The sequence below is a fragment of the Entelurus aequoreus genome, linkage group LG19 (assembly GCF_033978785.1).
Source record: "Entelurus aequoreus isolate RoL-2023_Sb linkage group LG19, RoL_Eaeq_v1.1, whole genome shotgun sequence".
NCBI classification, from domain to species: Eukaryota; Metazoa; Chordata; class Actinopteri; order Syngnathiformes; family Syngnathidae; genus Entelurus; species Entelurus aequoreus.
In genome coordinates this window covers 45,539,250-45,553,570 of record NC_084749.1, presented here as the reverse complement: position 1 = coordinate 45,553,570, position 14,321 = coordinate 45,539,250, and the positions used below count along the sequence as shown (strand labels likewise).

The window sequence follows — 14,321 nt, the reverse complement described above, 5'->3', positions numbered from 1 at the left end:
CCATACATCAGGGGTGTCCAAACTTTTTCCACTGAGGGCCGCACACGGAAAAATTAAAGCATGTGGGGGCCATTTTGATATTTTTAATTTTCAAACCGTAACAAAATATATGGATTTTTTATTTATTTTACCTTTAGGGGTCCCGGGGACCATAAAGGGTCTCAGTCATTAAAATGTTAAAAATAAGTCAGATTATTATTCTTTTTTAATTATTTAACGCTTACAGGAAATCTCTATATCAACTTCAAGTTGATATAAAGTAATACAAATTAAAAAATGTTTTTTATTTTTTATAGTAAAACTGAAATATGCAGTATTTAGTAATTAGAGCCCTAAAAGATCAATAATGCAGGACACCATTGATTTTAATTATTTCATATTTTTGAGCAATCACAGTGAAAAGATAAATAAAAAAATCACTAAATATATTTGGGATCCAAAAGGTGCCCCACTCATGAAGTGATACATTTTTATTAGGTTTTTCTTTTACTTTCAACACTTAAGTTACGAGATCAACTTCAGATATATCTGTCCATTTTATGCTGGAACTATTATTTTGTTTGTTTTATGCGCTTTTGTCAAAGAAAACGATGTTTTTATATGGCTACTACACAATATATGCAATATTTACCACATAAAACATTTCAAAGTGAAATATTTGAAGTAATTGGAGCCCTGAAAATAATTCATTACAACATGGATTTTTTTGTCATAATTTTTTTTTTTTTTTGAGCAATGGCAAAAAAAGAAAAATAAAGAAAGACAAAATAAAAAAATTAAAACATTTTCTCGTTAGATTTCACCTCATTCCACTTTTTTCTAATGTTCTTTTTTATTTTTACAATAGTATTTCCAGAATGTGTGGACACCCCTGCCATACATGAAAGAAAACAGAACACCTTCATCTTGCTTCCCCCCCTACACAGTATAGTTTTACGAGCCTTAATCTTGGTAGGTTCCAAAGACAGCTTTTGTCTTCTCACCAGACACTCAATGTAACACAAAGTTTTTTGTGATAACTTACAATTATTCTAACATCCACATTCACACACTGATGGCGGGAGCTGCCATGCAAGGCCCTAACCACCACCCATCAGGAGCAAGGAGTGAAGTGTCTCGCTCAAGAACACAACGGACGTGACGAGGTTGGTAGAAGGTGGGGATCGAACCAGGAACCCTCAGGTTGCTGGCACGGCCACTCTCCCAACCGCGCCACTGCTTATCCCATGCTGGTGTTCCTTATTTTTGATACTCTGCTTGATACCTAATGAAAGAATCTTGGGCTTGCACGCCGCCTGCCTTCTCTGCATCCGAGGATCGCGCCATCCAGGCCTGGCCCTAACCAATCTGGCGCCCTAGGCAAGATTTTAGGTGGCCCCCCCCCCCACATCGGCAGTGAAGTGTGTATACTCACACTTCACCTGACCTTTTTTTTTACTTAAAGAAAGCAAATTAACATATTATATGAGAATGTTATGTTATGATTATCTTTAACCGAATCACAGCAGTGCTCAAATTAAAAAACAGCATTCCCTCTCATGTGATATTGCTTAATTAACATTAATGATGTGCACTTTAACAACTAGGCTTACAACTATACCTAATATATAAAGGGGTGGAAAAGTGACTATTACCTGCAGGGCAAACATTAGCTAACCAGAAGGCAATAACAATGTCAACAAAAAACACCTGCTTAAAAGATCTAATACAAATGTCCCTGAGGAATGTAAGGTGGGAATACTGTAATTACCTAACGTTACATTATTATTTTCCATAACAATTTAGCCCCCTCCACAATATTAACCCGATGTTAAAACAGAACTAGCTATTTATTGATTAGCAATTGCCGAATCATGTAACATTAGCTTAATGCTAAAAAGCCAGGTTACTATCACATTCTGTAACAGACAAATAATTTCATGTAGGCTAACGTTACCTACCTGCTACCTCTGTCTTTTTCTCGTTTCTCCTCTTCTTTTCTCTTTTTTCTTCCCTGGGCACCTGACAGTTTTGGCCGTTTTGACATCTTGTGTTGATTTTTTGATGCGGTGACGTCCAAAAAGAGTCATGATATGGGAAGGGAGGGGGCGTAATGTTGTAACAAATAATATTTCTATTAAATAGGCTTTACTTTGCATTTTAATTAACGTGGGATTATTTTTTGTATTTACAAATAATAGTACCAACTTTTTTTTTTTCTTTTTTTTTTTTCTCCAACATTTGTGACACTGGCGTGGCGCCCCCTGATGGACGGCGCCCTTAGCATTTGCCTATACGGCCTATGCCACGGGCCGGCCCTGGCGCCATCAACGGCCTTCTGATCAAATGATGTCACTCTTGTTGATTAGTAGACATTGGCAATAACATCATATTGTGCAACCCATCGTCATGGCAACAGAACCAGCAAGATGAATTCATCTCAATGGTGCACTCATAAAAGGATGAATGAGTGCTAAAATTTTTAAAAAAGGCAGCTAGTTAAACACAATGGCTGAGCCCATTGCAGAACGAGAGACGGTAATAACATCTTTCCAGCTGTAAGCTTTTATGTACGTCAGCTGAGATTCTAGAGCCAACGGAGCAAATGTTCACCCCCGTTCAGGTTCTGACTGTCCATGTCCAATAAACCACGTGAGAAATAATACCAGAGGTAACCAAGCCGTACTTGCGTCTCACCTACAAACAGCTGGCTGTTGAGCTGCAGGTGGATCTGGCCATCGGACGGCGCCTCCTGCGCGGCGGCGGGGAGGTCGTCCACGTGGAGCGACGCCTCCTTCACGTTGCGCTCGGCTCGGACGCCGTGCCAGCGGTTGTCGTTGAGGGCCGCGCCGCTTTTCACGCTGACCTCCAGCGGGCCGTTGCCCACGTCGAAGGAGAAGAGGACCTCAAATGGAGCTGCAGAGGTATGGAATCAGACGAGGCAGAATAATAAAGATGACAATATTACCGACACACATGGAATCACACACAAAGCTGAACCTAAACACTAAATGGAGCCATTCCGTTGAATAACGAAAATAACTGAAACTATCTATTTTTTCATTTATTAAATATTTTTTAATAAATATTTTTTAATAAATAAATATTTTTAATAAATATTTTTAAATAAATAAATATTTTTAATAAATATTTTTTCATTTATTAAATATAGTCCAAAAAATTTTTTTTACCTACCTAAAGCACTGGTAAAATAGCATTTGTTGCCTTTTCCAAAATTAAACTTATATATATATATATATATATATATATATATATATATATATATATATACATACATATATATATATATTGCCAAATACTTCAATATGATGTGGGTCCACCTTTTGCAGCTATTACAGCTTCAACTCTTCTGGGAAAAGCTGTTGCGGAGTGCGTTTTTTCAGGAATTTTCCACCATTCTTCCAAAAGCACATTGGTGAGGTCACACACTGATGTTGGTGGAGAAGGCCTGGCTCTCAAGTCTCCGTTCTAATTCATCCCAAAGGTGTTCTATCGGGTTCAGGTCAGGACTCTGTGCAGGCCAGTCAAGTTCATCCACACCAGACTCTGTCATCCATGTCTTTATGGACCTTGCTTTGTGCACTGGTGCACAGTCATGTTGGAAGAGGAAGGGGCCCGCTCCAAACTGTTCCCACAAGGTTGGGAGCATGGAATTGTCCAAAATGTTTTGGTATCCTGGAGCATTCAGAGTTCCTTTCACTGGAACTAAGGGGCCAAGCCCAACTCCTGAAAAACAACCCCACACCATAATTCCTCCTCCACCAAATTTCACACTCGGCACAATGCAGTCTGAAATGTAGCGTTCTCCTGGCAACCTCCAAACCCAGACTGGTCCATCAGATTGCCAGATGGAAAAGCGTGATTCATGACTCTAGAGTCCAGTGGCGACGTGCTTTACACCACTGCATCCGACGCTTTGCATTGGACTTGGTGATGTATGGCTTAGATGCAGCTGCTCGGCCATGGAAACCCATTCCATGAAGCTCAAAAGTGGTAAAGGAATGGCTAAATCAGGCTAGAATGAAGGTTATAGAATGGCCTTATTTTTGGAAATGCCATAATGTTGAAATAAATGTGAAAAAAAGAATTGATTGTTTGAAGCAGAAAATAATTTGCCCTTCCATCATCATGGCTGTGAAGTGACTTCTTCCCGTCTGTTGGCAGGGTCAGCTGGACGTGAGTTCTAGCAGACTGCCGCTCCAGGCACTAATTCCAGCCAGTGCGGCCAAGTCTCCATGCTGACAACATACTTTAGGTATGTGACATCAATCACCACAATTACAGTTTTCGGCGCAGCTGTGCATGCTTGGATGGGGGGGGCAGAGACACCGATCATTAACCTAAGATGCTCAGGTTTGACTCAATTAGGGATGTCTCCTTTTACAATGCATGCAGAACATGCTCTTCTAAAAGTTATAACAACGATATAAAATATTCTTTGAATGATCTTGTCAGGTTCAAACACCGATGACATCTATTAGACAAGACAAGAAGCAAAGAAATCCAACAGAGACAGGATTCAATTTAGCTCATGAGGAGAGCGCGTAGACCTGTACACTTGTACATTGTCGTCCCACGCCCCGACGAGGGAGTTCCACGCCTAGGGATGATGTTTGATAAAAAATTATCGAGTTCGAGCCTATTATCAAATCCTCTTATCGAACCGATTCCTTATCGATTCTCTTATCGAATCCAGATAGGTTGTTGTATATGGAAAAAAACAATATTTGGTTTAACAAAAGCTCACTTTTATTTTATAACAAAAAAATAAAATAAATAAATAAATATTGACTGTTACCCCCCTGAAAAAATTAAATAAATAAATATTAACTGTTAGTATATTAAGTGGGATTTTTCAGAAAAACAAATATATACAGTAACACAAAAACAACCTGTCTCTGTGATCACTATAGGTGTGTAAATAATAATATAGTGTTACATAAAATCAGTCCCTTGGGCACAAAACTGAAAATAATACAGCTCTCCAAAAAGTGCACTTCTGCTGTTATTGGAACATATTAACAACACACACTATGACACTAAGAACACCACAGTCATCAATCAACAATTTTTCTTCCAAAAAATTATTTCGATGGTGGAAATACACGACTGGCAGCCATTTTAAGTCCTCAAAACATCCATTGAAACAGTGCACAAAAATCGTTTTTCAATAAACATCTTAGTATCAAATTTAAAGGCCTACTGAAACCCACTACTACCGACCACGCAGTCTGATAGTTTATATATCAATGATGAAATCTTAACATTATAACACATGCCAATACGGCCGGGTTAACTTATAAAGTGACATTTTAAATTTGCCGCTAAACTTCCGGTTCGAAACGCCTCTGAGGATGACGTATGCGCGTGACGTAGCCCGACGAACACGGGTATGCCTTCCACATTGAAGCCGATATGAAAAAGCTCTGTTTTCATTTCATAATTCCACAGTATTCTGGACATCTGTGTTCGTGAATCTGTTTCAATCATGTTCATTGCATTATGGAGAAGGAAGCCAAGCAAGCAAAGAAGAAAGTTGTCGGTGCGAAATGGACGTATTTTTCGAACGTAGTCAGCCACAACAGTACACAGCCGGCGCTTCTTTGTTTACATTCCCGAAAGATGCAGTCAAGATGGAAGAACTCGGATAACAGAGACTCTAACCAGGAGGACTTTTGATTTGGATACACAGACGCCTGTAGAGAACTGGGACAACACAGACTCTTACCAGGATTACTTTGATTTGGATGACAAAGACGCAGACGTGCTACTGTGAGTATGCAGCTTTGGCTTTTTTTTGCGTATGTACGTAACTTTTTTAAAATATATAAGCTTTATGAACCTTGGGTTAGGTGAACGGTCTTTTGGGCTGAGTGATTGTGTGTGTTGATCATGTGTTTGAATTGTATTGGCGTGTTCTATGGAGCTAGGAGCTAGCAGAGGAGCTAGGAGCTAGCATAACACGTACCGTACCGTAAGTGCGCGTCACGTACGTAACTTTTTAAAAATATATAAGCTTTATGAACCTTGGGTTAGGTGAACGGTCTTTTGGGCTGAGTGATTGTGTGTGTTGATCGGGTGTTTGAATTGTATTGGCGTGTTCTATGGAGCTAGGAGCTAGCAGAGGAGCTAGGAGCTAGCATAACAAACACGCAGGTGTTATTATGCAGGATTAATTTGTGGCATATTAAATATAAGCCTGGTTGTGTTGTGGCTAATAGAGTATATATATGTCTTGTGTTTATTTACTGTTGTAGTCATTCCCAGCTGAATATCAGGTACCGTGAGTATGCAGCCTTGGCTGCTAAACATTCGATAACTTGACCGTATGTGCGCGTCACGTACGTAACTTTTTAAAAATATATAAGCTTTATGAACCTTGGGTTAGGTAAACGGTCTTTTGGGCTGAGTGATTGTGTGTGTTGATCAGGTGTTTGAATTGTATTGGCGTGTTCTATGGAGCTAGGAGCTAGCAGAGGAGCTAGGAGCTAGCATAACAAACACGCAGGTGTTTTTATGCAGGATTAATTTGTGGCATATTAAATATAAGCCTGGTTGTGTTGTGGCTAATAGAGTATATATATGTCTTGTGTTTATTTACTGTTGTAGTCATTCCCAGCTGAATATCAGGTCACCCCCGGCTCTCACAGCATCTTCCCTATCTGAATAGCTTCAACTCCCCACTAGTCCTTCACTTGCACTTTACTCATCCACAAATCTTTCATCCTCGCTCAAATTAATGGGGAAATTGTCGCTTTCTCGGTCCGAATCTCTCTCACTTCATGCGGCCATCATTGTAAACAATAGGGAACTTTGCGTATATGTTCAACTGACTACGTCACGCTACTTCCGGTAGGTGCAAGCCTTTTTTTTATCAGATACCAAAAGTTGCAATCTTTATCGTCGTTGTTCTATACTAAATCCTTTCAGCAAAAATATGGCAATATCGCGAAATGATCAAGTATGACACATAGAATAGATCTGCTATCCCCGTTTAAATAAAAAAAATTCATTTCAGTAGGCCTTTAACCACTTTCCACCTTAATATTGAGTTACGTAAACAAGTTAAACAGTTTACTTACAGACTTATCTTTTCCAAGGCTTGTAAGAGCTAACACAACTTGTCTACTTTTCAATTGTCTCATGATCTGAACTGACGTCGCCAACCCGGAAGTGGCCAGACTAATAACGCGTAAGTATTTTCATCTAGTATTGTCTACAATCAAATGGGCATAACATTGCCGTCCCACAGGGCATTTCCTGTGGGATGGGATTCGTTCCAAGGGATTCAAATAAAGAACCAACTCTTTTTCTTTACTATAGTGGCCTCGATAACGGGAACCGGTTCTCAAAAAGGGATTTGAGTCCATGGAATCGGTTCTTTTCTTGTCGAACAACCGGTTTCGAACATCATCCCTATCCACGCCCCCTCTTTTATTAGGGCCTTTTCTGGTTACATAGCATTACATTACATTACGCAGCTGCTTCTAAGGGGAGGTGGTCATAAACAGCGGTTGCACTTTGTCAGAAACAGTTCAAAGATAAGGTGCCTAGAGCGAGGTCAGGGTCTTCTCCCTTTATGCTTTGCAGATCTCGGGTCGTGACAAGGTCTTCCTGTGGCTGTCCAATAGATCAGGGAGCCCGACGCCTCCGCGTCGCATCCCATCGCACACAGTGGAGGTTTAAAAGCCTTTTTGCTTGATAAGATGAAAGACGGGGTTAGTGCATCTGCCTCACAATACGAAGGTCCTGAGTAGTCCTGAGTTCAATCCCGGGCTCTGGATCTTTCTGTGTGGAGTTTGCATGTTCTCCCTGTGACTGCGTGGGTTCCCTCCGGGTAGTCCGGCTTCCTCCCACCTCCAAAGACCTGCACCTGGGGATAAGTTGATTGGCAACACCAGGGTGTACCCCGCCTTCCGCCCGAATGCAGTTGAAATAGGCTCCAGCATCCCCCGTGACCCCAAAAGGGCCAAGCGGTAGAAAATGGATGGATGAATGGTTACATAGCATTACATTGCATTACGCAGCTGCTCCTAAGGGGATGTGGTCATAAATAGCTGTTGCACTCGGTCATAAACAGTTCCAAGAAAAGGTGCCTAAAGCGAGGTCGGGGTCTGCTCCCTCTCTGCTTTGCAGATCTCGGGTCGTGACAAGGTCTTCCTGTGGCTGTCCAATAGATCAGGGAGACCGACACAGTGGAGGTTTACAAGCCTTTTTGCTTGATAAGATGAAAGACAGCTTTTGTCTTCTCGCAGTGTTAGAATAATCATGTATATATATTATCACACAACTTTAGTGTGCTTAAAGTCCGTTGCTATAGTTATTAGCTGTTGTGCTCAAGCTGCATTTTTTCTATCTGTGCAAGGACAAAACTTTTTGTCTGAGGGGTGGCCTCAGCCACAGGTGTTATCTTTGTTTTAGCCCGCTAACAGCCAAGGACTTGAAGGACCTCAACGAAGATAAGATGACAGCACGCGGACGAAGCAGAAACAAGGCAATCACAAGGCCCCAGCACATTCCGTCACGTATTGTGCGTACTGGACCTGCTTTGCATGATGTATGTGACCACTCCTCTTAGAGGCGGCCTCAGTGATGTTGACTGTGGAACTCCTGAATAAATAGAGGGACGCGGGAGCTGTACCTTAGAGCGCAGGGCGAGACTGTGACTGAGTGTGCAGCTCCATGCGTTCTCCTCATGAGCTAAATTGAACTCTGTCTCTGCATGATTCCTTGCTTCTTGTATGTTTAATACAGGGGTGTCCAAACTTTTTCCACTGAGGGCCGCACATGGAAAAATTAAAGCATGCAGGGGCCATTTTGATATTTTTCATTTTCAAACCATAACAAAATATATGGATTTTGTTGGTTTTTTACCTTTAGGGCTCCCGGGGACCATAAAGGGTCTAAGTCATTAAAATGTTAAAAACAAGTCAAATTATTATTTATTTATTTATATATCGCTTACAGTAAATCTGTACAATATATCAACTTCAGGTTGATATAAAGTTTAAAAAAACAAAAAGGTTTTATGCCTTTTCTGTCAAAGACAACTTAGTTTTTTATAATAAAACTGAAATATGCAGTATTTTCCCCACTGCCCAAAACATTCAGAAAGCAATGTTTGATGTGAAGTAATTACAGCCTTAAAAATATCAATAATGCAGGACACCATTGATTTTAATTCATTATTATTTTTGAGTAATCACAGTGAAAAGATAAATAAAATCCCATTAAATATATTTGGGATCCAAAAGGTGCCCCACTCAGAAAGTGATACATTTTTATTAGTTTTTTAATTACTTTCAACACTTAAGTTACGAGCTCAACTTCAGATATATCTGTCCATTTTACGTATGAACTATTATTTTGTTTGTTTTATGCTCTTTTGTCAAATAAAATGTTGATGTTTTTGTATGGCAACCACACAATATATGCAATATTTCCCACATAAAACATTTTAAAGTGAAATATTTAAAATAATTGGAGCCTTGAATATGTCAATAATTCATTATAACATTGATTTTTTTTTTTTTGGAGCAATGGCAAAAAAAGAAAAATAAATATGGACAAAAGAATAAAACAAAGCCTGCATGGCAGCTTTGTGTCAACATTGCAACTTTTTCTAGTTAGATTTCACCTCATTCCACTTTTTTGAATGTTTTTTTAATTTTTGCAATAGCATTTCCAGAATGTGTGGCGGGCCGGTAAACAATTAGCTGCGGGCCGCAAATGGCCCCCGGGCCGCACTTTGGACACCCCTGGTTTAATAGATGTCATTAGTGTTTGAACCTGACACACAGAGGACCTGACCTCAATGGAACGCAAAGTTGTGTGATGTTTTATATACAATTATTCTGACAGATCTACTGTCACAATATTAGTATTTCATCTTTTTGGGCATTCGGTAAATGCAAATAATTCCTATTAAGTCTACTAAATAACAGGTGACCTAAAATGTATTTTTATTTCTCATACTGACTGACGGAAAATCATCAACAATTACTTTTAACATCCAAAACCGCACTCGACTTGAAATTGTGATGGTGAAGATGCTGACATTACGTCAGCCTTTTGACACAGCAGGAGCAAAACTGCTCACGGTGACCGTGATAGAGTGGCTGTGGGCCGGAAACTGGAAGATGGTTGATTTGATCTCCAGCTCCACCAGTCTGCAAGCATCCTTGAGCACCATCTAACCAATTTGCTCTTGATGCTGCTTCATATGTGAGTGAGTATGTGCTGCCAATGTTCCCTCCAGAGCAGCTGTTGTTGCTACGACGCAGTTAAAGAAAACAAGCAACCTGCCGCTATTTTTGAGTTTGAATTTTAAACATGTACTTTACGCCACAATCAGATTCGTAACATACACTATATTGCCAAAAGTATGATGAGAATCAGGTGTCCTAATCACTTGGCCCGGCCACAGGTGTATAAAACCAGGCACTTAGTCATGGAGACTGTTTCTACAAACATTTGTGAAAGAATGGGCCGCTCTCAGTGATTTCCAGCGTGGAACTGTCATAGGATGCCACCTGTGCAACAAATCCAGTCGTGAAATTCCCTCGCTCCTAAATATTCCAAAGTCAACTGTATTATAAGAAAAGTGAAGAGTTTGGGAACAACAGCAAGTCAGCCACCAAGTGGTAGGCCACGTAAACTGACAGAAAGGTCAGCATAGTGCAAAGACTTTCTGCACAGTCAGTTGCTACAGAGCTCCAAACTTCATGTGACCTTCCAATTAGCCCACGTGCAGTACGCAGAGAGCTTCGTGGAATGGGTTTCCATGGCCGAGCAGCTGCATCTAAGCCATACATCACCAAGTCCAATGCAAAGCGTGGGATGCAGTGGTGTAAAGGACATCACCACTAGACTCTAGAGCAGTGGAGACGCCTTCTCTGGAGTGATGGATCACACTTTTCCATCTGGCAATCGGATGGACCAGTCTGGGTTTGGAGGTTGCCAGGAGAACGCTACATTTCGGACTGCATTGTGCCGAGTGTGAAATTTGGTGGAGGAGGAATTATGGTGTAGGGTTGTTTTTCAGGAGTTGGGCTTGGCCCCTTAGTTCCAGTGAAAGGAACTTTGAATGCTCCAGGATACCAAAACATTTTGGACAATTCCACGCTCCCAACCTTGTGGGAACAGTTTGGAGCGGGCCCCTTCCTCCTCCAACATGACTGTGCACCAGTGCACAAAGCAAGGTCCATAAAGACATGGATGACAGAGTCTGGTGTGGATGAACTTGACTGGCCTGCACAGAGTCCTGACCTGAACCCGATAGAACAGTGGTCCCCAACCACCGGGCCTTGGTACCGGGCCGCGCAAGTAATTAAAAAAATATTTTTATTTTTATTTATTTATTTTTTTAAAAATTAAATCAACATAAAAAACACAATATATACATATTGTGCATGTGTATATCAATATAGATCAATACAGTCTGCAGGGATACAGTCCGTAAGCACACATGATTGTATTTCTTTATGGAAAAAAAAACAGAAAAAAAAAACGAAAAAAAAAAAAAAAAAACCCTGGTCTGTGGGACACATTTTCAAGCGTTGACCCCAGCTACAAAAAGGTTGGGGACCACTGCGATAGAACACCTTTGGGATGAATTAGAACGGAGACTGAGAGCCAGGCCTTCTCCACCAACATCAGTGTGTGACCTCACCAATGCGCTTTTGGAAGAATGTTGGAAAATTCCTATCAACGCACTCCGCAACCTTGTGGACAGCCTTCCCAGAAGAGTTGAAGCTGTAATAGCTGCAAAAGGTGGACCCACACCATATTGAACCCTATGGGTTAGGAATGGGATGGCACTTCAAGTTCATATGTGAGTCAAGGCAGGTGGCCAAATACTTTTGGCAACATAGCGTATGTGGATTGGGATTTTACAAACCTCTAGACTACCGATGTGACATGTACTGAGAAAAGGTTAAACAAATATGTATATATGAATGAGCACACAACCAGACTGCATACATCCATATTTACAGATTTAGTCATCGGAGTGGTGACCTTTGTGTGGAAACAACATGGCCCCCGCTCATGGGTGATGTAGACAATGGAAAGAAAGCACAGTGATGCCCCAATTTAAGAATGATTTGTGTGGCGGTCTGTTAGGGCAGTGAGGATGTGTTCTGGGGGACTCTCAGGTCCTGACTGCCTGTGGTGGACTGGGCTTGGCCTTACTAAAAAATACACATTACACTTTTCTATAAATTAGTCTTTATTGTTATCATATTTTCTAATTATCTCTCTCTTCTCTGCTCCTCAGTAAAAGGGACCCATGATGCAAAACCAACTAGTCTTACCAATTGCTGGGATTTGAATGACGTCACATCCTGGTCATTAAATATGCGTGGTGGTCAAGCAGCGTCTGTTCTCAGCGGGTACGAGGCGCCATTTAGCCTTTCTGGAAGAACAAAGCCCTATGCTGGCCTTGTTTTCGGCTGTACGAACGTTTCTTCAGAGTTCCTCCAGAGGAAATCAAGAAGGGCTGAAGAGTGCAAGATTTTCGGAGAGGACGGTGACAAAGTGGAAGAGGAGTCGAAGGCCGCACGAGTTTGAACTTTGCAGTGACCACTTCGTTAGAGGTTTCCATCCATCTTCTTCCACTTACCCGAGGTCGGGTCGGACCCAGACTTCCCTCTGCCCAGCCACTTCGTCCAACTCTTCCCTGGGGATCCCGAGGCGTTCCCAGGCCAGCCGGGAGACATAGCCTTCCCAACGTGTCCTGGTTCTAGGGAGGCGTTCGGGTGGCATCCTGAGCAGATGCCCGAACCACCTCATCTGGCTCCTCTCCATGTGGAGGAGCAGCGGCTTTACTTTGAGCTCCTCCCGGATGACAGAGCTTCTCACCCTATCTCTAAGGGAGAGCCCCACCACCCGGCGGAGGAAACTCATTTGGGCCGCTTGTACCCGTGATCTTGTCCTTTCGGTCATAACCCAAAGCTCATGACCATAGGTGAGGATGGGAACGTAGATCGACCGGTAAATTGAGAGCTTTGCCTTCCGGCTCAGCTCCTTCTTCACCACAACGGATCGATACAGCGTCCGCATTACTGAAGACGCCGCACCGATCCGCCTGTCGATCTCACCATCCACTCTTCCCTCACTCGTAACAAGACTCCGAGGTACTTGAACTCCTCCACTTGGGGCAGGGTCTCCTCCCCAACCCGGAGATGGCACTCCACCCTTTTCCGGGCGAGAACCATGGACTCGGACTTGGAGGTGCTGATTCTCATCCCAGTCGCTTCACACTCGGCTGCGATCCGATCCAGCTTCTGGTTGAATTTTTGACCACTCCTCTTGACAAAATTGGTGCAGTTCAGCAAAATGTTTTGGTTTTCTGACATGGACTTGTTTCTTCAGCATTGTCCACACGTTTAAGTCAGGACTTTGGGAAGGCCATTCTAAAACCTTCATTCTAGCCTGATTTAGCCATTCCTTTACCACTTTTGACGTGTGTTTGGGGTCATTGTCCTGTTGGAACACCCAACTGCGCCCAAGACCCAACCTCCAGGCTGATAATTTTAGCTTGTCCTGAAGAATTTGGAGGTAATCCTCCTTTTTCATTGTCCCATTTACTCTCTGTAAAGCAGCAGTTCCATTGGCAGCAAAACAGGCCCAGAGCATAATACTACCACCACCATGCTTGACGGTGGTAATGGTGTTCCTGGGATTAAAGGCCTCACCTTTTCTCCTCCAAACATATTGCTGGGTATTGTGGCCAAACAGCTCAATTTTTGTTTCATCTGACCACAGAAGTTTCCTCCAGAAGGTCTCATCTTTGTCCATGTGGTGTCAGATGAAACAAAAATGGAGCTGTTTGAATGGAACACTCAGGCAACATAAAGTCAGGCAGTCAAAATACATTTAATTGGAACCAGAATTTCCTTCAGTTTCAAAGAAAACCTCCCTTATTTTCCCCTTACTGGTCTGCCCTGCTGTGTTTTGAGTGAGAGAAAGAAATGCAGACAAAAGCAACAACAAAAAAAAGAAAGTCAAATTAACCTCAAATATAATAAAACATTTGAGAGTTTACTCACAGCTCAGTTCAATTCGAATGAAATCTTTGATGCCCAGATTTTCCAGGAAGACCCCGGACGAGGACGTGGTTTTAAAGAGGAAGGAGATGTCTGCATTCAGCTCCCCGTGAAAGGTGGGGAAGTGGAGGTAGGATGTCTCCTTGTCAAACAGTGCGGCATTCCAAAAACCTTCTGGAAAAAAAACAGAAGGGCTTGATGATTACAGGAGCAATTTGGTGTTACGCAATCATGAGCGAGCACATTAAAGTCAACTAGACTGATAATTGCCAC

At 41.8% G+C, this 14,321-nt stretch overlaps 1 protein-coding gene across 5 annotated transcripts in view; it reads right to left on the bottom strand.

The window, feature by feature from the left end:
• LOC133635399 (contactin-associated protein-like 4) overlaps positions 1 to 14,321 on the bottom strand; it is a 207,247-nt gene that overhangs the window by 36,651 nt on the left and 156,275 nt on the right. For all 5 annotated transcript variants that reach the window (XM_062028564.1, XM_062028565.1, XM_062028566.1 and 2 more), the window contains 2 exons: positions 14,052 to 14,222; positions 2,677 to 2,895 (listed from right to left, as the gene is read on the bottom strand). In XM_062028564.1, coding sequence (XP_061884548.1) covers positions 2,677 to 2,895; positions 14,052 to 14,222 — 390 coding nt within the window. The remainder of the gene's footprint in view (positions 1 to 2,676; positions 2,896 to 14,051; positions 14,223 to 14,321) is intronic.